This window comes from Mastigoproctus giganteus, chromosome 1, assembly GCF_048544385.1.
Source record: "Mastigoproctus giganteus isolate SK-2022 chromosome 1, ASM4854438v1, whole genome shotgun sequence".
NCBI lineage: Eukaryota > Metazoa > Arthropoda > Arachnida > Uropygi > Thelyphonidae > Mastigoproctus > Mastigoproctus giganteus.
The window spans coordinates 273,581,046-273,607,198 of NC_143575.1; the positions used below are offsets into that span (position 1 = coordinate 273,581,046).

Here is a 26,153-nt window from a genome sequence, read left to right on the forward strand (position 1 = left end):
ACACTGCTCAGAAAACTTCATATCTGACTGCACAATTACCCCAAGGTCTCACTCATTCTCCACTACCCTGAGTGTAATACCACATATTTGGTACATTTCTCTCGAGTTACTGCTACCCATATACAGTACTTTGCATTTGTCAATGTTAAACTTCAGTTGTCATTTCTCAGCCCATCTACCCAACTTTTCCAGATCCTGTTGCAGCAGCATACTGTCATTACTGTTATTAACAACTCTACCAACCTTTGTATCATCTGCAAACTTTGACATTAATATACCTTCATCAATATAATTGATAAATATACAAAATAACAATAGGCCCCGAGGGACACCACTAATAACATTAGTCCACGTAGAGCAGTACCTCCATTGACCACCACTCTGTCTTCTTCCACTCAACCATTCTTTTATCCATTGTAGCAACTTGACACACCCATGCTGTGTCTGAATTATTGCTGCAGTCTTGTCTAAATGATACTGCAATGCTGCTTTAATCAGTGGCTCCATTATTTTCCCTAGAACAGAAGTCAAACTAACAGGTCTGTAATTACTTGTCACTCTTTGATCCCCCTTTGTGAATTGGTGATACATTTGCACATCTCCAGTCCGCGAGGACTCCCCCGAGTCCAAGGAAGCTCTCATAATTATGGCTAAGGATTTGCTTACTGCCTCCTTTAATATAACTGGATAGATCACATCCACCCCAGGTGCTTTCTTATGTTTAATTTCAACAATTTCTCCTCCACTTTGCTCTCAGGTATTACAAAATTATTTAACTCCTTGTTGGAGTTTTTGATAAACATCTGGCCCTCTCCTCCTTGAATAACTCCTCATGTGTGAATGTAAACGCAAAATACTCATTCAGTTTATCAGCTACCTTAGCATGATCATCAATAGTCAACCCATCTATGTTAAGTGGTCTAAACTGATTCATCCCCTTTCTTCTAGAGCAGAAGTTTCCAAACTTTCTCGGTTCACAGCGCCCTTAGTGTCCTAGTAATTTTTTCACGGCATCCCTAGGTCAAAATAAATACCTAACATAGTGGTTGTCAACCTTTTTAATATATACCTATATCATAATTTTATTCTTTATATAGAGGTACTAAATAAAGATCAATTATAGATCACCACAAAATTAAAAAGATACGGTACAATGGATACCGTACACCTTTTTTATAATGAAAACAAATTAAAAAAAAATAATAACTTTTAAGTAACTTAAACCCAAATTACACGGTACCCCAAGGATGTTGTTTCGGCACCCCAATTGAAAACCACAGTTCTAGAGTTTACATGAGTAAAGAACTCTTATGCTGTTTTTCTTTGCATTCTTTGCCAAAGATTTTTCATAATCTGCAGAGGCGGATTTAACGGCAGGCGCACCGGGCGCGCGCCCTGGGCCCCGACTTCTGAAGGGCCCTCAAAACCCCAACTTTACACTTTTTTCTAACGACACCAAGTTTGGTTTCATATGTGCAATTTTAATTACGTACAAGTTTACAATCGGCGATTGTACAAGTTTTTATAGGCAAATACGCGTATTTGCCTATATCGTTGAAATTATATTAAGATAAAATTAATTCCTGTTGTTACATCAGCGGCTGGATTTTCGTAGTTTATGAATAATCTTTGAATTTTAATTAATCATTAATTTATTGCACTACACGAAAAATCTCTTCTCTAGTATTTTAATCATCAGACTATTAAATTTTATATTTTTCTTTTAATTGATATTTGTTTCATTTTTATAGCTACCAATGGCTATAAAAATGAAACAGTATCTATGAGGGGCTGAAAAAAGACAAAAATTGCCAATAAAAATTTAATATAATACATATATTATATTAAATTTTTATTAGCAATAAAACATTAATAGTACATAATATTTTTTATTTATTTAAAAAAAATGGTTTCCCTGTCTCTCTTTTTTTTTAAAGGGCCCAATATTTTCTTCTGCGCCCGGGGCCTCAGCCAACCTTAATCCGCTTCTGATAATCTGCCTTCTCTTGCCTAACCTCCTTTGTGACTTGATTACAAACTAGCTTGTCTCTACCATAGGCTTCTGTGTCGCCTGAAAATTTATGTGCATCCCATGCATTTTTCTTCTCTGCCACGAGTCTCATTAGTTCATCTGACATCCATTTGGGCCTGAACCTAGAGCAGTATTTGTTGGTTGGAACAAAAAGCCTAGTAGCGTCCAAGATTACTTCCTTGAATGCTTCCTATTTAGAATTTGCTGTTGGTAACATCATCATTCTCTGTATAATGTTCATTGTACTCATCAGAGTCATTAGGCCTATAACAAACTCCTATCTATTTTTGCTTCCCCACTGCTTATATCACACCAAACTGATTCAACATTGCACTGTCCATCTATGTCAACTGGATTCACTTCCTTAGATTTCATGTGTTTCTTAACTAACAGCATAACCCCTCTCTTCTTTCTGTACACATTGTACTCCCCAAATTCCAATTCTGCATCCCTTATATCTGAGTGGCACCAAATCTCTGATGTCCCAACAATATATCCGCCTTGGATATCTAACCAGCACTTAAAATTCATAAAATTTTGTTTATTATACTCCTAGTAGTGGTGTGTACATGCACCTGTTCTTACTCTTAGTTACTTTAACATAGCCCATGTATTTACTTGTTTCATAACCCCCAGCAGCTCCTGAAATCCCCAGAAACTGGCTTTTTGGGCTGCTGTTCATTCCATAGAAGCAGTGCAAGAATAATATCACTTATACAACGATATCACCTTTTGTGCCCTTAAAAGATATCTGCTTTACAACATCATCAACTTTTGTTCTTGGCAGACATACCCTGGTCCTATTCCACCCTAGTCTTGGCGCATTATAGCCGTAGTTGCTAATGCGCCAAAAAAAAAAAACCCAAACAAACAAACAAACCTATTCCACCTACCCTTTTTTGCACAATATAATTCCCGTTTCTCTGACAATTGAGTCGCCAACAATAACTAGCTCCTATGGGACCAGCGCATTCTGCCCTGAAGGTTGCCGCTGTGTTGCCTGGTGCATAACAGTGTGCTCTGGCGTTGTGTTAGGCAGCTGAAAACTTGGCTAGATCATGTCCTGTTCGAGAGAGATCCGCAAGTGTCCACGAGCATCAGATATCTCCAAATTTGCGTTGTTGATTAATCTTGTAATATCCATAATTTGTCCTTGCAAAGGATGGCTTTGCAGTGCATAATTTCTTAATTCTCTGGTCCGTGCATTGAAACTTATTTTTGAGATTGTTGGACCTGTTAACAGATTATAATAGTAAATCGTGTTAATCTCTTTCTTCCGGTCTTTGAAGCCCAAAGAAACGCCAAATAATTCCTAATAAATTAAATAAACATAAATTTATTCTAATATTTCTTTCCGTACTTTGAATTTCAGGTTTTGAATCCGCTAGAGGGTTATAGATTTTTGAATTTATCAGATCGAAATTGTTAATATTTATTAATTTGCCAACTCCGCGCTGCGAATATCCGAATAGATAAGTGAAACCTTTTCTTCTAGTCGAAGACAAGAGAATTTAGAAAGCTCTGAATATCGCTATATTGTAATTCCAAAGGATTAAATGTTTATTTTAACCACCGGCTTCACCAGAACGAGTCTCTTTGGATACTGTGGAATAGTGAATAATCGCTAGATGGCGCTTCATTCAATCATAGCCAGTTAATTACTTTGTCCACAAGGCCATTGGAGAACTTTTCATACACTTAATAGCAACGGAAGAAGTTAATACCAGTAATTTTTACTCCTTCCCTAAGATTCCTCAAGGGGGGGGGGGGGGCAAATCACATAAAATGTCAGGACTTTGCTATGCTCAGAGGATGAATAAATGTTCTCGTACGACTGCTAGTAGGTGAGGAACTTTCCCCCGAAGCAAATACCGTGCAGGTGGGTCTTCGTCGAAGACGCTTACCTGCAGTTGCAGCGGTCCGCGTCGGTTATTTTTATTTTCTTTTCGTGTACGGCTGGTCCCTTGATTTGAGGATATAGCGTGCTTCCCCTTTTGAAATTCGGGAAGAGCAAATTGCTTTTCTTGGCGATTGTATTGGCGTTATTTGAAGGTTACCCATATAGGTAGGTAGGTCAAGTTTGTGACACTTTGGTTTTTATGTTTACCTTATTCAATGTTGTGACGTCCAATCGGGTGAATATTGCACCGCGATAAGAAGTAACGTCTTTTTATCAGTGTCTATTTTCTGCTGCCATTATTTATTTAAAGAGAAAAACGAACTTTGACAATCTTATCTCTCGTCCAAACTCCACTGCACTCTTTTTTTGCGAATGCGTTAACGGACTACAGACGGAGTCCTTGACCCTTGCGAAGTATCAAAAGATTAAGTAGGGCAAATGGCTTCCTTAATGAAATAGGCCAGTCGGCTTAAAATCCTTGAAATTAAAGTCAACTGGTATCAACTTAAGAAATCTAACTGTAGTGGAGATTGGGTGATGACCGGAGTCAATAACGTTCTTCAATTAACATAAGTCAAGGGCTACTTCAGGGGGTCACTAAAATTAGACCTACAGGCGAATTTGTGAAATATGGTGTTATTACGAAAGGACATTGGGTCTGGAAATGCTTTTAGAAACTGGATGGATTGGGATTTTGTGAGGAACATAAAGGAGAGGGATAGGTTTGTGAGACGTTGATTAATCTAGCTGTGATTTTAGCAATCAAAATTTGCTTTCTTCCATAAAATTACAACTACAGTAATTTGATTTAAATGAAAATTCAAAGATTGGTTAGAATATTGTCCATTGTAAGCAACATTATTTTTAATTAGAAGTTAATAAAGGACAGTGTTATTACATCAATCTACACTTAAGTCAGGTTGACTACGTTTCAAAGTTCCGCTGAACCCCGTCTTTAGGAGGAGGGAACATAGAGAAAGAAACCTACCTTTTGCAAAAACGATAGGCGTACAATTGATATGAAAGAAGCTTCATATGAGAATCAAGAATGTAATGCTCGTCCACGGCCCTCTTTTAAAGAGTGCTATTATTAATGAAAAAGGTTTAGTCCTGGAGATAACCCCCACATATCATCCCCCTTTCAACAATTCAATGCGTTTAATGTTAACCAAATGTTCGATTTCAATACAAAAATCATCGTTGGAATATTTTAAGATGTTTTCAAATTTTTACATCCATTAGAAAGGATCAAAAGCAAAATAAAAAGGGGGGGAAGGAGTCCTCTTCTTCGTTTACTATTTTATTTTATTTATTTTTTCCTGGTATATTGCATTAAGCAAAAACTACCTTACTCCTTTAGTTCGGCAACCTTGGGATATGGTCTGTGCCAGACTAGAGAATCACTCCCCTAAGCCACAGAGAAATCTTGGACTACTACCAAACTTGATTTAAGGTTTTAGTTTCTTTCAAACCTTACAATTAACTTTTTTTTTTCCTACGAACTTCTATACATTTAAGAAAAATAAACATACTTAAGTTACTATATTCACACGAACGTGTTATATTACCTGTAGGGTTGCCAACTTCAGAAAATATGTAAAAGGACAAATCCTTTTTTACATATTGAACATAAACTGTTTTTCTTCATAGTGGTGGCATTCTGTAATAAAATATTGGTTTTATGTATTTACTCCTGAGTATCAACAGAAAAAAAAAATTAACTATACAATTTAAAATCATAAATATAGAACACAAGTTGGAAGCATATTATACAATAATTAATGAAAATAAAAGTATAATATGCGGTTACAGTATAAAACTCAATAATTCAATTTATATTCAGCGATTCAAAAATTTTTTTCAGATTAATAAATTTTTAATTACTTATATTTTGTTGGTGAATTCTTTTCAATATTTATTGGAAGTTTATTTAAAATTAAATGCAAATAAAGTCATCATTGATTTGGATGGATCTTATAATTGATGATTTGGAAAAAAATTTTCTTAGTACATGAGAAGACGGTCTGCATTTTAAAGATCCTGTAATTCGCGAAAATAAATTCGGTTTTTATAGTTCACCCGAAACTAAATTTGGTGTTTAAGTCTACCGTAAACATCTCTGCTTATGCTAGAAGAATGACATTAAGTTTCAAGATTCTTGGACACTGTATCAAACTCAAAGTGTTATTAGCATTAGTAGCGGCATATGATTGAAGAAAGCAAGCTTATGCAGCATTAACCAAAAACAACCTTATTTCGCCTATCCATTCTCTCCAAAAGTTAGTCTAGTTCTTCCTTCAATTTATTTAAGCTATCAACTTCCACAACGACAGATGGAAGTTTGTTCCAGCAATCAACCACTCGCTGGCTAAAGGCAAATTTCCGCACATCTATTCTGCAACTGTCTTTCCTCAATTTGAATTTGGCCCCTCAAGTGCGTAATCAGAGCAAGAGAAAGAATCCTATCAGCATTGATGTTGCTCAAACCATTCGAAGCCTTATACACCTCAATTAGACCAACTCGCAGGTGCTTAGTCTCCAGACACTGCAATTAGCAGAACTTAAGCTTTCCTTGGTAAAAGCACCACTTTGTTCCCCCTCGCCAATCTCGTTGCCCCTCTCTGTACTCGTTCCAGAAGCTCTACATCTTCCCTATAATGAAGTCTTACGACTTCTATGTAGTACTCGAGATATGGCCTGACCATTGCCTTATACAATGGGATAACCACCTCCTTGTCCCTGCTAGCAAAATTCCTGTATATCATTGACAAAACCCTATGAGCTGTCCTTATAACCTCAGTGTAGTGGAAAACAATAAAGACCTGGGGGTAATTGTGCATTCAAATATGAAGTTGTCTGACTAGTGCAGGCAGGATGCTAGGACAGCTCATGAAGTTTTTGTCTATGATAGAAAGGAACTTTGCTATCAGGGATAAGGAAGTGATTATTTCCTTGTATGAAGCAATGGCTAGGCTGCATCTTGAGTACTGCATACCGGTCTGGAGGTCTCATTTTAGGAAAAATGTAGATCTGCACAGAAACAAGAAAGACTTCAGTTCTGCAAATTGCAACGTCTGGAGAATAAGCAGCTGCGAGGTGATCCGATTGTGGGATATTAAAGCCTTTGAATGAATTGAGTAAGCTCAATGCTGATCGTTTTCTTCTTGCGCAAAATGCTCACATTGAGGTGAGGGGCATAAATTCAAATTGAGGAAGGTTTGTTATTATTGTTATTTGGTTTTTAGGAGCATTAGCAACTAAGGCCATATTACTCAGAGGATATGCGGTGGTCGTTCCCTGACCTTTCCACATCCTCCGTATTTTGTGGTCACGGGCTCGAACTCCGGTCCAATCAAGAAGCGTGTGCTATGCACTGCTGCTCCTTGCCCATCTGGCTATGGAGGCGCCAATTGAGGAAGGATGGGTGCAGGATAAATGTGCGGAAGTTTGCACAGACAATGTGTGGTTGATTATTGGAGCACTTCCATTTGTCGTTTTGAATGTCGGTAGTTTAAATAAATTCAAGGAAGAACTAAGGAAACAGTTAAGGGGATGGAGAAGGGATGTAAGAGGCGTTTTTTTTTTTTTTTTTGGCCGACGCGTATACGCTTGCTTTCTTGCATCATTTGCTACTACTACTCTGATATTAATATGTTAAACATATTTTAATTAGTTAATATAACTATAATTCTAATTCAATGTATGAAAAATGCATCCTTTATTTAGTAGATGTTATTTTTTTTATATAGACTGGCCCGAAGACAAAGTACTCATTTCGAGGACCATGAGTACTTGGGGAACAAAAATACAGCTTGGGGTTGTGAAGGTATTTCTATTCGCTTATGATGTGATCACTTTTCCCCTCTATTTCATAATCCAGAGGCCGTGGAGAGTATGGAGGAAGTTTTCTGTTGTTTGGGTAAGTTACAAGTAGATAAAATTACACAGTTCTCCTTAATAATAGCAGTTAACTTTTCCTGTCATACCATTTCAGTTGATTTATGAGGATCTTTTCATATGCAATATTACTTTTAATTTTAAATGAATGATTAGAACAATAGGCACTACCAGAAAAGTTAGCTATAATTACACAGTTGGTTCAAATTTAACTTGTGGATAATATATCGAGAAGTAACTGTAAACTATATTAAACTTCTTTTCATAGTAGACTAATGACTATTTCTTTTTTATTCTCAGAAGAATTACTGAGTAAAACTCAACCCCTTCAGTGAGGGGCAGTTTATTCTCCCTCGTGGGTAAGACACGAACCATGAACACAAATATAAAATTTCAGAGAAAAAGCTGAAGATTGGATCTCATGAAGAGTTCACTTATGGGCAGGGAGTTGAGCAACATTGAAATAAGTTGCCTCCCAACGTGGTTGAGGTAGAGTCCTAAATTTAAAGCAGAACTGGATAATTGCCTTGTGGGAATAATATGAACTTATATTTGAATTATTATTTTTATTTTTTTTTAGATAATGAAGAGCAAGTTCGCTTTCTTTCATCATTCGTCTTTACCAATGATTTGTGAACAGTGTAATGGAAAATGCTAAAAAGCCTTGTTTTAGGGAACACTTAATTTAGTATTTCAACTCTGATTTTTCCTGGTTTGTCAATGAAACCAGTACTCAATTTCGTTTTCAGAAAGGATCCTCTTCGAGGCACTTCAATGCTAGGGCGTGCCTGAAATCTAAATTGTTACCTGCATGTTGTAGGTCATTGAACCAATGATATCTAATCAGTTGAAGAATTGCCGCACTGTCTTAGAATTCATATGGAAAATAATGTTTTAATTCTTGAAAAAGGACAGATGCCGGCCCTTTTAAAACCAATTTTCCGATTTCATCGAGGAATTAGCATGCACGCATTACATTCTTATTGTTCTTCTGCAAAAACTAGTACAACGGTCGTGACACTCCAGATAAAGCAAACGTCCTTAACCGAGTCGCTTTGACACTTTCGGTTTCTTTATTTTGCTGAATGAAAAATCAATTTTCTTGTGAAAACGTGTCCCTTGCCCAACTGACGTACAAAATACCATAGCGATGCTTCTTTTGTTAAATGATAAATAATCTTTAGGCAATGTTATATTTTAGAATTAGTGCTTCTCAAGGTAATTCGTAGTTAAGGAAGTTGTTCTGTCTTGAGTACTAAGGCAAAAGGTATTAAACTAATGGTAGTTGAAATTCTGTCAAACGTATGACAAGGCTGTCCTCAATTTACCAAATTCATTTCATCTGTCATGATTTGAATTTTTTTTTTAATACAATTTGTAATCAACTTTTTATAGTTGACAAACATATATTCTGATACTTTCCATAAAAAACAGATTGGAAAGTTTGTTCAGATGCTATTGTGGTTAGTAGTAATTGACTGATCAAGCGCATTCCGAACAGCTTTGATTGTAATATTGCATTGCCCACTTAATTCTTTTCGTAAGTAACATGATTCACACAGGCTCGTTTGGGATTGGGGGGGGGGGGGGGGCACATTTAGTTCTGGTCAATTTGACCCCATTTGCACCCAGACTTTGAGTGCTTAAATGGACTCTGACTCATCACATCTAACTCAAGTAAAGCATCTTGAGTGCATTACTAATCTGCTTTTGTTGTTGAAATACTTCAGAGGAACGTATTTCAACAGAATAAATCACAATAATTACCAATGAGTAATTAGTGGGTTTCTAGCGAATTGACCACTTTTCTTCTGACGGAAGGGGAAGACATTCCGATTGTTCTTTTCAAAGTTCTTGAGACAAACGAGTTGCATAGTTTTGGCTACGCTGTTACTTTTATGCTATCCTTCCTGAATTCTTCCGTGAGCTTCGAAGCGTAATAAAGGAAGATTAAAAGCTATGCGGAAATTTTATAAAAAGGCAACTATTAAGAAGTGTATTTATTTGTTTTTCTAGGTCTATCGGTTACTGAACTAGAGCCATGAATACAGCAAGAGGTGGTATGTGGGAGAAGGTTGAGGTTCGATTCGTTATGAAACTTTTGTTAAGATAAAGCAAAACAAATCCATGAGGAAATGAAAGCTGTATGTGAGGAGGATTTCCCATCATATGAGACTAAAAAATGGGAAAAACAATTCGGGTGGAGATAAATCAGTAAAAGTAAACATGATGACTAAGAGGAGGGAGGGCCATTTCAACCACCCCCGACCCTGCCATTGTAGCTAAAGTAAGTGGAACAGTTAATCCTTGAAAATAGACGCATAACTACTGTACAATTGTTAGCAAATGAAGTAAACATTAGCCATGTTTACTTCTGTTTGCAACAAAATGAACGAATTCTTGCAAATGTCTAACGGGCGACAGCCCGATGGGTTTCGAGAATTCTGTCACTCGCCTCCATGGTGATGATGATTTTTTTTTTTCTTTCACAAGAAAAATTATTCTCTCTACATAGAGAGAATGATGGTATGGTGGTGTGTTTTTTTTTTTTTTTTTTGTCCGAATTGTGATGATGGATGAATCCCTATGATCAAGAAACAATAGAACCATTCATCTTCAACTCTCCACAAAAAAAAAAATAATAGATAAAAAAGCAAAGGTTCAATTGTCTGCCAACAAGATTATGCCAGTCTTCTGCGTCCCCAAGATATCGTCCTTATAGATTATCTTCCAAAAGGAAACAGCATCACTGGAAAATACTCTTGGGAAAGTAATAGAGGCTATAAAGTTACAGAGATGACAGAAACTATCCAAAGGTGTTTGCCTATCTGACAATGCTTCTGCTCACAACACTGCTCGCATAGTGAAATTTACAATCAGGTACGGCTTTGAAAATCTTTAGCACCCACCTTATTTTCCCGATCTCTTTCCTAAAATTAAGAAACTATTACGGGGCATTAGTAGAGGTATATGATGCAAGAAAGCAAGCTTATGCAGCATCAGCCAAAAAAATAAATAAATAAACAACTTCCACTTCACCCCTCCGTTGGTTAAATACCTGTCCAGCTTTGCCTTAAATTTATTTAGGCTATCAACTTCCACAACAAGGGATGGAAGTCTGTTCCACCAACCAACTACCCGCTGGCTAAAGGCAAATTTCCGCACGTCAATCCTACATCTGTCTTTCCTCAATTTTAATTTATGTCCTCTCAGGTGATTATTCTGAGCAAGAGGAAGAATCCCATCATCATTGAGCATGCTCAAACCATTCAACGCTTTATACACCTCTAGCAGATCATCTAACTGGTGCATAGTCTCCAGACACTGTAATTTGCAAAACTTAAGCCTTTCTTCGTAAGAGCCCACCTTTGTTCCATTCACTAATCTTGTTGCCCTTCTCTGTACTCGTTCCAGCAGCTCTACATTCATTCTTGAAATAAGGCCTCCAGACCTGTATACAGTACTCAAGGTGTGGCCTGACCATTGCCTTATACATGAGGCTGCAGATTTCGGACTGAGGAGGTAATTAATGAAATGGGAATCTAGGTTTTTCTGCTAAAAATGAGTTCTATTCAAGAGTCCTGAAAGAGCGAATGCACAGATGGGGAAAATGTGTAGCTCTAAAAGGTAACCAAGGAAGAAAATCCCTAACGAATCTGCAACTCAGTTATTTCTAGGGGAGGATAAATGCTTATTGACCGTACGTGGCAATGAGCAAACTAGGTTTGCTGCTTAGTACGTCCAAGGGCACTTCTCCCCAATTGCCTTAGCATTGCATTATTTGAATTAAAAAGCATTAGGGCAATGGAGAAGTATATGTTATATCAAACTTTGCTCCTTTGCTATGTACAGAATGAAGTTATGCCTTACGTGTATAATAATAGTAAGTGAGATAATTATATATATGTTGCACACTTCATGACTCCCTCTCCTGCCTGTAGTAGTTCTGTCCCCCACTTGATTTTCGCCTGGAGATTTAAGACTCCACCCCCTCCGCTATAAGAATTATGCGGGTAAATACTGTAGAACTAAATCGAGATCTAAAATTTGCCATGTCTACTTTCATTTCAATTTTACAGTAATTGCTGGTTTGCACTTCCACACTATAGAATAGTGATCTCACTATCTCGTGAACCTTTTCATTTTTCGAAAGTGGATTAAAATCATACAAGGCATGTAATCCTATTTTTCTTTCTTATCATTTAACATTCGCTATCTTTGATTTTTATTCCTCATCAACCTATTAACAGCCCAGAGAAACCCATTAAATTGGGTGGTGACAAGCCCCAACTAAGAGAGAGGAGTGAGGGAATTGGAGTCTTTCCATCCCCTCATCTGCTAACGAGGGATGAAAAGTATTATCTGTCACCGTGCTAGTTGCATATATTTCGACCCCCTCCGCTGGAATTTACAACGTCAGACGTTGCTCTACCAAGCTGGATGTTCTACCCTGGTTTCAATGTTTTCCGTTAGCAGACCACCTGTATCGAAAGCAAACACTCACGTGACCGAAACGGCTCGTTACTCGTGCACCGGAACCTGCAAAGTCATCTTCAAGGTCAAGGGAAGACATTCATGCATGACTGCAATTATTTCTCCTCGTTCTTATGTGAAAATTGTTCGAAGCAGATTTACACAGCTTCTTTCAGTGGCAGACAAAAGATAATACGCAACAGTCTTTAAAGGCAAGAAAAGTATCTGTGCTACTCTCTACCTACACCTATAGGTTTCTTAACCCATTGCGGTCCGATGTTGCGTCCTCCAGCGAGTTCTTCTTCGACGTTTCGGATTACGGAATTTGTTTTAATAAATAAATTTTCTCCGGGAGGACCAAACGGTCAGAGGAGTCACAAGATAGACAGACAGAATAACAGAAACAGCACCATATTCAGCAGTCACGGGCTTGAACCCCGGTCACTCAAGGAACATGTACTTATGCATCCCGCGCTTGACCACTCGGCTACGGCGGCCACAACCATGTATTACCATCTATTTACATTATATAAAACAATCTAAAAAGCTAAATTCATGTTTATTGATATTTATATTAGTTGTTAAGGCCAGATGGCGTTTTTTTTTTTCATTTATTTTTTTCCGAATAAAAGCAAGTGTGCGGTGAGACATGGATTCTATAAGCTGTTTTAGTCTAATGGTATTCTTCCAGAAAATTGTCGCTTAACTGAGACAAAGTTGAAGGAAGAGGACCAGCTCTCTAGCATATCCCGCTCATTCTCAATAGGACTGAGATCAAATGATGTGGGGAGACAGGGAAGATGGTGGAAATTCATGTCATGTTCTCTGAACCATTCTTGCACGATGCGATGTTGCATTGTCATCCATAAAGTGGCCATCACCTTCGAGATAAAAGTGTAACATTATAGGGTGCAGTAAATATGATACAAAATTTGGGTACTCCTGGATGACATTCGGCCTTCCACCAGTGTCAACGAACCCAGTCCATGAAAACAAAACGTTCCCCATACCATGATACCCTTCCCAAATGCTTGGGTATATAATAAGACAGTCTTCTCGACCATCAACCCATGCACAGTACTAGGTACTATAGGTTCTAATATCTCTCGTGCTTCCATTTAAAAAAAAAAAAAAAAAAAAAAAAGCAGGCTCCATCGCTTCATGAGGTTCTCGCCACACTCTTATTACTGCAGTCGAATAGCCTGTGCAGTCTTTATGCTCAACGAGGCAGCACATCATCACCCTATGTTACAGTTTTCTTTGCATCTATTTGCATTTCTTCTGTTTGTGACTGTCTTAATACAAAGGTTCATATTATTCTTGTCCAGTGTGTTTATTTTTACTTCGTGAAAGGATCTGAAAAACTAAATCCTATGTTTATATTAAATTGTTAAGAGCAAGCAGTGTTTGTCTTCTTGAAGTCCTAATGGTTCAACCGTTGAAGTTTTCGATTATGAAATTGTTTTCCCGGTGTGCTGGCTGAATTGCTGTATTGCCATCTATTTGTACTTCATATGAACAATCGAAAACTGAATCTCCACAGGAAAGAATGTTCAAAATTGAACGGCAGGCAGTTCCATCCCCCCCTCCCACATCTTTCGCAAGTCCAATGCGGAAACTGGAATTATTAGGTTAGGTTATGTTAAGTCGGAAAGTATGTTATTTGTAAGAGTTCCTTCCGTTCCCCCCCCCCCAAATTTCTTCAGAGTAAAGGCCTTTCTGATGGTTTAATTGAGTTGTTAGACCCTTTTCTCTGAAGAAATTTGGAGAGGGGAAGGAACCCTTACAAATAAGATACTTTTATATGGTGTCATTGGATTTAGGTTTCTTTAAATAAACTAAAGAACATGAGACAAATGAAAAAAAAAATCTTAAAGCAATAATGGCCTGAAGATGGACAGGTAGAATTAAATTCTTCAATCATATATTTAGCAGTAAGAGATTTTGCAGATATGTTGCATCTCTGTACACCCACAAAACCTTCGTTTTGTAAGTTTCTTGTCCACTGCATGGGGAAAGATTATTTTTTGTGTAGTGGCCCCAATATTTATAGGTTAACCTTGCTTATCGCTATTCAGCTGGATAGTCTGTCTATCTAGTTGAGTGGCATTTGACCCAGACGTCCATTTCCAAGGTGTTAAATGATTTTCCTTCCTTAAATTGTCAACTAGCTGCTTCCCTTGACAAAAGGAACCAAATCACTTGAGCATGAAAATAAATGTGCAGAGGGACTTTCTAAAAGAACGTGTTGTAGGTAAGACAAGATAACAATAGAACAAAAGACCCCCTAATGCATTTAAATTTGAAACACAACAAACGAATTGTCTTGGAAGGACAGTACTAAGCTAATGCTCTTTTTACTTTTTCTGTATCTAGGCAAAACCCATTAGAGAAGGCGATCCCTACAGTCCTGTCGTCAGAGTTGTGGAGAGCAAAGGCGGGATTCTAAATGGAGTGTCCACGATGGATGAAATGTTCAGAAAGGGAGTTTCTTTACATCTTAAGAAGCCATGCCTGGGATACAGGGAGGTATTGGGGGAAGAGGAACACACCCAGGAAGATGGAAAGGTGCTAAAAAAGGTAGAGGAATTTGCGATTTCACTTCTTTATTGTCAAATAACATTATGTAATATTTTGAACAATGTTAAAAAAGCATTTTATTAAACCATACATTACAAAATTTATATACCGCAACCCAATTTGCATTGAAAAATGTTATTTTCCCATTAATTTAGAAACGTTTTTTTTTTTTTTTACTTTAAATTTAGTGTAACTTCACTAAATGATGCTGGCGTGTTCCAGAATACGTAAAGCATAATCCAAATACAGTACAGTATATATTACTGCAGCGTCTGAGACATTTCAGAATAATATGCCGATCGTTCATTGGCTTGGCATGTTGTCAAACAGCGTGTTACATGTATAGCATGCTGAGTGGTCCATGTATTGAAAGATAAGAATAGCAAAGCAGTATATCCCGTAAATCAACAGGCATTCCAATGTTTTTTTTTTTTAAGAAATCTTATCGTATTTTATGAATTTACGTCGACGTGTGTTTTGCGTTATTTACTGTATTTCAGTGTAATAGTGTTGCTTTGCGTTCACTTCTCCATAACAGAAAGTGACGCCACAGAACTTTAACATTGCTTTGCTTTTCTTAAACCAGACCGTTTTCAAAAACTTTTGAGAACATTGCGGCTGCCTTTTTATTAAGAACCAACAGGAGACAGAAATTCTGACTACCCCGTTTGTGTTAATTTGGACAAATAACAGTTACTGTGTTCAATAAAAATTACTTGCCACTTAACGTTTCAAGAATAAATACTTATTATCTTCATCAGATATTTTCTCAAATGTGGTGCGTGATATTTGGCTAAGTACGATACTTGCAGAAAGTAGTATTATCTACTTCACTTGATAGTTCGTTTAGGAATGTTTTTTTATTTAACATTCCTATCTGAATGCTAAACAACACGGTTATCGAACTTTACATCTTTATATTTTTTATTATTTTTTTTGACATAATTATTAAAATCTGTAATGTATTATTTGAATTGAATGATTTAAACCGAAGTCTGATATTCGGTTGTACTTCTTCCAGTTGAGGCTGTCTGGCTACCGGTGGTTGACATACAAAGAAGTGGACCGAAGGGTAGAGATGATCAGTAGAGGAATGCTGGCGATGGGCATACAGCCTCGAAATCAAATAGTCATCTTTGCAGAAACTCGTCTGGAGTGGATTCTAGTGGCCCAAGCTTGCTTTAGGATTAACGTACCAGGTAGGAGTTCCACTAGCTTTTCTCCCGAATATACGTGGTAACTGAGAAAGAATCTCATACTTCAAAAACTAACTACAACCTTTGACTTCCTTCAATCGCGGCCCGCTAATTTAGAACCACCCCCCCCCTAAGCATGTGAATTCTTTTCTAGTATCCAAAAGTTTATCACGTCCCTATTTGGGAATAAAAGTCATATTTTATCCATCAGATAAGTAAAGAATCTGATGGCAACAATTTATGGTTCGCTGAAATCATCTGTATTTAAGATGTGTCCATCTTGTCTTAAACTGGTGTTTATGCCGCTAAACAAACAATAAAAAAAATAATAAATAATAATGATGACCAATATATCAAGCAACAGTTTCAGCCATTATAATGATCCTCTTCCCTCCCCCCTTTTTCTCCAGTGAAAGCAGTTTCTATAAATTCTTTTTTCTTTCAGTTGCTACATTGTACGCGACATTGGGAGAGGATGGGGTTGTCCATGGAATCAACGAGACAGACGTAACTCACATCTTCACATCTCATGAACTGTTACCGAAACTCAAGGTAAGGTTACTTTATTTGGTTAGTTCTGACCTCTTTCTTTCTTTTTAATCTTCCCTTAAATTTGTCGTATTCGCCCCGCTACCATTCTTTTATCCTGCTGGTATTTAGAACAAATGAATCTAACTTGAATGAAAACCTACAAGTTTGTAGGCCTCATTTTAGGAAAGATGTAGAGCTGCTGGAATGAGGACAAAAGGGCACCGAGATTGGTGAGGGAAACAAAGGAATGCGCCTACCAAGAAAGGCTTGAGTTCTGCAAATTGCAGCATCTGGAGACTAGGCACTTGCGAGGTGATCTGTTTGACGGAATTATTCCTCTTGCTCATATTATGCACTTGAGGAGACATAAATTCCAATCGAGGAAAGGCAGTTGCAGAAATTTTCGTGTAGAAATTTGCCTTTAGCCAACGAGCGTTGATTTCAAACTTTCATCTGTCGTGGAAGTTGATAGCCATGTCCTTCCTCATTTTAAGAAGGACATGGATCTGTTGGAACATGCAGGGAAGAGAAATCAGATTGAGAGAAATAAAAGGGTGCTCTTACCAAGGTGGGCTTTAGTTCTGCAAATTGCAGTGTCTGGAGACTAGGCAGCACGGAATTTATTCGAGTGAGGTGTTTAAGGATTTGAATGGATTGAGCAAGCTTAATGGTAATGGCATTCTTCCTCAGAGTACACACAATGAAGAAGTATCAATTCCAATTTCGGAAGGATGGTTGCTCAATAAATGTGCAGAGGTTTGCCTTCAGCCAGTTTGGTTGGTTAATTGTTGGAACAAACTTCGATCTGTTATTGTGGAAGTGGAGAGTTTGGATAAATTCAAGGAAGGGATGGAAAGGTGATGTTGAATTTTTTTTTTTTTTTTTTTTTTTGCTAATGCTTTATAAATTTGCTTTCTTGCATCGTTTACCACTAATACTAAAACCAGTTTAAACTAATAATTTACATTTCTGCCTCCCAGAGGCTGCTGAATGCAGTATTTGATTGCTGTTGAATGATTATAGGGGAAGAACGGTTTCAAGGAAAACAATCATTGATCCTTTTTAAACTATAAATCACTGTAACTTTTAAAGGCTAAAATGTGTTATTCTATAATGCTAAGCTTGTTTACCATGTTTAATCTATTTTCGCAACTGAGGGAAACATTACTAAAAATAAATAAATAAAAATATCGCGCCTCTTTCAAAAGATCCTTAAAAACAACTTGCGTTTAGAGATCGTGTTCTTCTAGTGGCCTACTTTGGTTGCTAAGCAACCATCTGTTTCCACACAAACCACCATCTGTGGCTCCATCTGAAGATATCTGATTTTAATTTCGTTTTCATTTACACACCACTTTATTTTTGCGGCTATTTATTATTATTTTTTTTCTTTTCTTTTTTAGAAACTGATGCCAAAGATTCCGCGTGTCACTCACCTCATTTACATGGAGGGTTGGAAGTCGTCCGACACCACCGGATTTCCCGAGAAAGTCAGCATTATACCACTCTCGCATATGGAAAGTCTTGGAAATGCATGTGATCCTGGTAAGAATACTGTTTAGCTTCGTTAATGTATGCTTAATTCGCTTTGGACATTATGAAATGTTTTTTGTTACTAGAAACCTTTTTAATAATTACATTAAATAAACCTTCAACTTCGCTTTGAACAAGTTAGTTGATGTACGCAGTGCGTTATATTTCAAGCACGTTAATGTGCCAATATTTCAACCCCACATTTGGGCACACCTCGCTGCAGCCTGTGAGGAATGCGTAGGGGCATTATCGTGTGAATGGCTCTGCATGCTTCCATTGTTTTGACATTTGTTTAATTTCGGGATCATAGTGATGATCCAAGTTTCATCCATGGTTGATTATCTGTGTAAAAAAAACGCCTGTTGCTTTTCCAGGCACATTGCCATTTCGTGTGCACATTGTGCCCTTTCCTTCTGGTAAGGAGTCAGAAGTGTTGGGGACCCATTTAGCAGACATCTTACTCATATGCAACTATTGATGGATGATGTTCTCCAGACATTAAGAGAATTTGGAGCTCTCCAGCTTTGATTCCGCGTCTTCCAGGATTAACGCCTCACTTTTTGAAACCCTCTCTTCTGTTACAGCATTACATTTTCTTCATCAGTGAGGTTCTTCCTCATTTCAATTGTTTAGATCAATGTGCAACAACAATAACTGGGCTGTGTTCTCCATGAACAGGGCCCATTTTTTTCGTGTATTGTTATGTTTTTTTTTTTTTTCCTTTCTCCCTTGCAGAAAGAACCGAACCATTGATTTGTATTCCACTTTGTCCATTGTGATACCTCACTTCATTCAGAGCTGCAAAGAAAAATAAATTTTCAGATCGAAACCAAAATTTGTGTGGTTGCTATAGAGATTTCAAAGTATAAAACAAAACAAAAACATTTTATCTTTCTATCACTGCTACTTCTATGTAGAAACAAATTTTTTGAACCCCCCCCCCCTCGTATAACCAACCCAGAGTCCGACAGAATATATGTTTGTGGGGGGGGGGTTTAATATTGTTGTATATTTTTTTTCTATTTTCTATTATTTATATTATTGTTTATTTATGCTATATCTTTTGTTTAAACAACTCCCCTTTATAATATCTCCCCACTAGCGCATCTGACTTTACTTCTCAGAAAATTCTAAGTTCATAGGGGAGAAACTCTTATATGTTTAATTCCCATTGGTTAGGCTTGTGTCCAGTACAACAAATAATTACACAAATGTTATACAAAAAAATTAAGTTTATTATGCATATTTACAGTTAAATCAAAACAAATCTCATTAAGAATAAAATTCCACTGTTTCAACACCAAGGTACTTACAACATATACAGTCTCTTCCTATCTAACAGGCTCCTTTACAGACTTGACTCCTTTTTTATCTCACCTTTCTCATTATGCATACACAGGTTAAATAGTTACTCTTTATATGCTCACCTTATTTCTGCTCCTATTACAACACAATCAAATCATACCTCATAGGTGTCATTAACTTTTTTTAATCATTAAAGTTAAACATATCATTGATCATAATACTTTTATGTATCATCATAACTACCAATTTATTCTTTAATTCCCTATTCCTCTTTCTTATATATTTCTTTAACCATTATCAGTTACAGAACTTGATTACCAAAATACAATATTACATTCAAACACACCTTTTAAGGGTTGGCAATATACATAAATTTTATCTCCACACATTTAATATTTCTATTTTTACTACAATTCCTTCCGTTAACTTTCTCATCTACATTACTATCCTCCTTATTCCAAATTACTGCCTAAACCAACCATAATTGCCTCAGAGTAGAATTTACTCCTATTTGGTTCACCCATCTAATCTTATCTTTATCATTAATTTCCCCAATTATCGCACTACAGTCCTTACTCTAGCAGTTAACTTACAGTATTTTCAAAAATATCTTTCTCTTATCATTGAATTCCCCAAATATCGCTCTACAGTCCTTTCTCTAGCTTTTAACATACAGTATTCTCAAATTAACTTTCACTTACTTAATTTCTGTGATCAGATGTCTTCATAAAGGCCTTCTATCCTATCCTTATCCAGAGCTGTTATCTTCTGCTATCCAGGGCAACATCTTACAGCTTCCAGGGCATCATCATATGGCATCACCACTGCTACTCCGCTTTCAGGATATTATCGCCTTCCTCGGTGGACTGGGTGTTCTAAGGGAATCTTCTTCTCTCATTCTCACTGTTTGCAGAACTTCCTTTTACTACCCCTTTCCAGTTCATCTCCTAATTTCTCACTCACTACATTACTGATAACCCCACTTCGACTTTTTTCGTCGGCTATTTCTTCATCATCTTTCAAGCAACTCCTCCCGACTCACCCTTTCACTAGCACCGCTCAAAAAATTCTCCTCTCCCCTTCTCTTCCTCTTTTCCACTCTCTCCCCCTGTGTCATATCCATCCACAATTTTCTCCAGGAGTTTTCCACGCCTTCCCACAGTGTTTTCTTCCAATCACTCTTTCTTTTTCATTTTTTCTTTCTTTTCATTTGTTGGAAGGCCTAATTCAGCCTGCCCCGTAGCACTAGCACGTGATTCCCAATATCCCTCTCTTTTATTATTTTCAGCTTGTTAACATGTGTTCTTTGATGTCTGCCGAATATTCCAAAACAACTCTTCCTGTCTCATAACAGCTTGTCTCTATTGCACTCAAAAAAAAAACCACAAATTGTGACACTGGCTACTATAGCGTCTATTTTTTAGAAACTAGTGTGTGTTGTACAGAGTACGTTTCCGGTGTGTGACCACTCATAAATTTTAAGTTGTTTTTGTAGCGCCGGACCCCCTGCTGGGTTTGTCATAGTATCCTCCATCTGTTCCCTGGTTTAACGGAAGTAAAGCTAATGGCTCTGTTTGCGTTCCCGCTACTCTTTTAATTTTTATACCTCTTACCAGAATAATTCTTATTTCTGAAACTGCATATATTACCCATTTATCCTATTAATGGCAAGAATCAAGGGAAAACTAACTTTCAAAGTCAAACAAAAAATATTTTATTTTTTTGTAAGATTTTCAAATCTTACATGGTGAAAATTTGGTAGCAATCAGCACTTTTGCTTTCGATTAATGCGAAAACATTAATTTATGCCGAGTTTTATAACGGGTAGGGAACGGGGCCTGTAAATTTTTCCCAGGACCAACAGAATATAGGTTAAAAGTTTGGCCTCGATCTGACTTTTCTATTCCGGAGTAATATGCAAAATAATACTTACATTTATATGAACAGATTTCTGTGGGGGGGGGGAGGCGGGGGAGACTATGATTGATCTTAAGCTTTCCAGAGACCAACGAAACATACGGTGAAATCGTGATTCTTCTTCCAGTCACGTAGCTCCCTGAGGAGCTGTTGTGGCCACCATCAATTTCCTCCAACTGCATCGATCTTGTGCTCTACGAGCGGCATCATAAACTGTCATTCCCAGAAGGTCACTGACCCCATCCTTCCATCTATTTGCAGGTCATTCTCTGCTCCTCTTCACCTCAATTTTCTCCTTCCATTATATTCTTCAACAGAAAGTTCTTGCTATGTGTCCAAAATATTTGAGTTTTCTTCTGTCGACGCTATGAAGAATTTTAGGCCTGATAATTTTAACCAATACCCACTCATCTGTTCTTCGATCAAGCTAAGAAATACGCAGTATTCTCCTGTAACACCACATTTCAAATGCCTCTATTTTGTCCATGTCAACTCTTTTTAGATTCCACGCTTCACAACGATAAGTGGCAACTGGAAAAATTATCGAATCAATGATTCTCAGTTTCATTTTTAGGAGCAGATCTTGTTCTCTCCATAATTTTGTCAGATCAGTGACTAACGTTTTAGCAATTGCCTGTCTTCTCTTTACGTCATTTGAGCAATCACCATTTTTATTTATTCTTGATCCTAAGTAATACAATACAAAGGTCTTTGAAATAACAGAGGAGGAGAAAAAGCAGTATGTACTGGAACTTAAGAACAAGTTTGAGCTTCTGCAGACTGCTCAGGACCAAGATATCGACGAGGAATATTACAACTTTCTGAAAGTGATAAAGCCCAAGAAACCTATAGGGAAACAGAAATCCAAAGAAGAAAAAATTAGTCAAGAAACACTTGTCATGATGAACCAAAGACGACAAGTGAAGAGCAAGAAAAACACTGACAGGGAGAAAATTGAGTATACTGAGTTATGCAAAGCCATTAGAAAGAGACTCAGAGAGGACATAAGAAGATTTAACACAAGAAAAGTAGAACAAGCATTAAGGGAAAACAAAGGATTTAAATCAGCAGCCATGAGCAGTAATACAGAAAGACAAATGATACTGAAACTGAAGAATAGCGATGGTGTACTTATAAACAGCAGAGAAGGCATAATTCAGATAGCAGAAGACTACTATGGAGAATTATACAAGGAGCGAGGGAATGATGTCAGCATTGGGGAAGATGGATTGCAAAGTAGCAACACATACCCGATGTTCTTCCTGATCCTGATGAGGTAGAACATGCATTGAAGAAAATGAAGAATCGGAAAGCCCCGGGGGAAGATGAAGTTACTGTAGAGTTGTTAAAATTGGGAGGAAGAGACATAACACCAAAACTGGCAAGGCTCTTCACAAAGTGCATTAGAAAAGGTGTGACGCCTAAGCAGTGAAATAATGCAATCATAGTTTTGCTGCATAAGAAAGGAGATAAATTGGAAATTATAGACCAATTAGCTTGTTATCCCATATCTACAAGTTGTTCACAAGGGTCATTACTAACAGATTAGAAAGAATACTTGATGAGAATCAACCGAAAGAGCAAGCTGGCTGTAGGACAGGATTCTCAACTATGGATCACCTTCACGTAATATCACAGCTAATGGAGAAAGCAAATGAATATAAAACACCATTATGCCTGGCATTTGTGGATTATGAAAAGGCATTTGACTCCATACAGCATAAGGCAATGTTTCGGGCACTGGAAAGACAAGGCATAGATACTCCATATATTATGATTTTGAAGAAAATATATGAGAGTGCTACATCCTTTATTAGACTAGACAAAGACAGTAGGAAATTTAAAATCGAGAAAGGAGTTCGACAAGGAGACACAATATCTCCGAAGCTGTTTACTGCCCTTGAGGAAGCTTTCAGAAGATTAGACTGGTCGCAGAAAGGAGTCAATGTGAATGGAGAGTACCTAAACCATTTACGATTTGCAGATGACATTGTGGTCATAAGCCACGATCCCAAAGAATTTGAGGAAAATCTTAATCAGTTATGCACAGTTAGTAAGGATTTTGGACTAAAGATGAATATGGCTAAAACAAAAGTAATGATGAACAAGTATGCCACGGAAAGGGAAATAATGATTGAAGGAGCAGTAATTGAAAAGGTGGAGTCATATATACTTATCTGGGGCAAGTTATTAGCTGTAATAATGATAAATGGCTGGAAGTCAAGAGAAGAATAAATTTTGGATGGATAGCATTCAGGAAATATAGTCACATACTGAAGAGCAATATCCCAGTTTGTCTGAAGCGTAAAATAATGAATCAATGTATACTCCTCACCATGACTTATGGAAGTGAAACTTGGGCACTCACCAAAAGAATGGAAGAGAAGCTAAGAACTACACAGCGAAGAATGGAACGAATTATATTGGGAATCAGACTGTTAGATAAGAAGAGAAACACATGGATTAGGCAGCAAACTCAAGTAAAGGGCATTCTTATCAAAACTAAAGAACTAAAATGGTCTTGGGCAGGACACATAGCTCGAAGACATGATGACAGATGGACTAAGAAAATAACAGAATGGTACCCAAGAGGAGCTAGAAGAAAACCTGGAAGACAAAGGCGGAGATGGATAGATGAAATTCATGAGTTTTTGAGTAGTAAATGGATGGCCAGTGCTCAAAACAGAAGGAACTGGAAAGTTGCTGGAGAGGCCTTCATCCTGCAGTGGATTGAAAATGGCTGATGATGATGATGATGATCCTAAGTAATCAAATTTATCAACTTGCTCGATATCTTTCCCATTAACTTTCACTTTATTGGAACCGAGATTATCCCCGATCATTATAATTTTAGCTTCAGAAACAATCTTTTTTTTTTTTTTCTTACATGCGTCACAAATTCTCCATTTCTTTCAGATGATCTTTGGAATTGTAGTATCATCTGCATAATGACTGTTTATCATTCCTCCAATTTTGATGCCATTGTCTAAATCTTCCAAAGCTTCACGCGTGATATCTTTAGCATAAAGATTAAAAAGGTTAGACGACAAAATGCAGCCATGCCTTGACACCTTCCTCTGACTTTTAAGTAAATGCGATAGGCCGCCGTGGTCAGGCGCGAGAATGCACAAGTACACGTGCCTGGAATCACCGGGATTCAAGCCCGTGACAGCTAAATACGGTGCTGTTTCTTGTATATTCTCTCTGATCCAATGCGACATGGAATCGGTGGCCCTCCGACCCCAAAACTACATCGAACCACCAACCAAAATCTTTGAGTGAGGAAGACTTAAGTCCATACTTCAAAAAAAAATTTTTAAATGCTTTGTAACCAATTTAAACAATGAGTCCATCATCCTTTAAACACTTTAAAAACAAATATTAAAACATATAAAAAAAAATATTAAGAATCCACTGAAAACACTAAGGAATTAAAAGAATTTTGTTACTTTCCTGAAGCAACTGGTGGTTTCACTTTCCTGTGATCATGACTAGTTGAAAAGCCTCGTCCGCTTCAGTAACTCCTTTATGTTTTAATATTTGTTTTAAATTGTTTCAAGGATGGACTCATTGTTTAAATTGGTTTCAAAGGATTTAAATTGTTCTTAAAGTATGGACTTATGGGCTTCTCTCATTCAAAGATTTGGATTGGTGATTCAATGTAATTTTGGGGTTCTCGGGCCACCGATTCTGCGTTGCATCGGATCATTGATTCTGCACAAGAGTGTGAAGAATAATTATTTGCATAGTTAATTTAACAACGGAGAGTATTAGCACAGAAGTGTTCTACAAGACGACATAGAGGTAATTCCTCCTTTTCTTAACTAATTGATATATACTAACGCGCCTAGAAATTAAGCTAAAAGAAACTTCTTTTAATAGCAATTTTATTACCAGTATTTAAAAAAAAAAAATCTTGCTATTAAAATAAATTGCTAATTCCAAATTGTACATGATTTTAGTTACATAAACTCTTAAAAAAATAATTAAATATTTTAAATTTCTCTCTAGGAAACAAGCCCGAGCCACCAAGCCCTGGAGATGTCGCTATAATCATGTACACCAGTGGATCAACAGGCATTCCCAAAGGTAAGTAGTGACCTTGAAATAAAAGTGGGCCTTCAACTTGTTCGTATTGTGTATTCATAGGAAACCCCATTAAACTCCCATAACTCATTAAGCCAGCAGTTGCTCGAGGGTTACCTTGACAACACACGAGCCTAGCTTGTGACGTTTCTTTATGCAAAGCCTAAAGTTATCGCCAAGCGATAATGTTAGGCCTCGCATATTCGCCATTTAATATTTAAAAAATATAATGCATCTATTGAAATTATAGATATATTGTAAGAATAGTTTCACTAATCTATAATTATCTTACCGAAACTTTATTTTCACGTCAACTGTTATTTCGTGGTTAAATGTAATTCCGAATTTCTTTTTTGCAGGAGTGATGATTTCTCATAAAAATTCAGTAACTTCCACAAGAGGTCTCCACGATGCAATACCCGCATTAACGTAAGTTATCGAGAGTAATTTTTTTTTTCGGTATGTAAATATAAATAATTAAAATAAAAAAAATAATAAATTTTCTTTTAAGTCTCAACTTCAGTTTACGCCATCAGTTTCTTAATAAAATTAAGAAATAATGCAGACTTGATTTCGAATTAAATAATTATGATATTTGACAACAGTCAAGTCAGCAATACAATTAATGGAATTAAACAAAAAAATTATATGGACGTAATAAGAGGATATGTAATAAAACCACTGATGGGGAATACCAATTAGT

The 26,153-nt window shown here is 37.0% G+C and overlaps 1 protein-coding gene across 2 annotated transcripts in view; it reads left to right on the forward strand.

The window, feature by feature from the left end:
- LOC150092002 (long-chain-fatty-acid--CoA ligase 4-like) overlaps nucleotides 1–26,153 on the forward strand; it is a 63,356-nt gene that overhangs the window by 13,209 nt on the left and 23,994 nt on the right. Inside the window, exons 1-8 of one of the 2 annotated variants that reach the window (XM_090386474.1) lie at nucleotides 3,887–4,097; nucleotides 7,682–7,851; nucleotides 14,679–14,882; nucleotides 15,904–16,081; nucleotides 16,524–16,630; nucleotides 18,013–18,154; nucleotides 25,376–25,453; nucleotides 25,810–25,879. In XM_090386474.1, the coding sequence (XP_090242600.1) occupies nucleotides 7,717–7,851; nucleotides 14,679–14,882; nucleotides 15,904–16,081; nucleotides 16,524–16,630; nucleotides 18,013–18,154; nucleotides 25,376–25,453; nucleotides 25,810–25,879 (914 nt within the window). In that variant the 5' untranslated portion in view covers nucleotides 3,887–4,097; nucleotides 7,682–7,716. Of the gene's footprint in view, nucleotides 1–3,886; nucleotides 4,098–7,681; nucleotides 7,852–14,678; nucleotides 14,883–15,903; nucleotides 16,082–16,523; nucleotides 16,631–18,012; nucleotides 18,155–25,375; nucleotides 25,454–25,809; nucleotides 25,880–26,153 lie in introns of those variants that run through there. The other variant, XM_090386464.1, reaches the window with a different exon arrangement.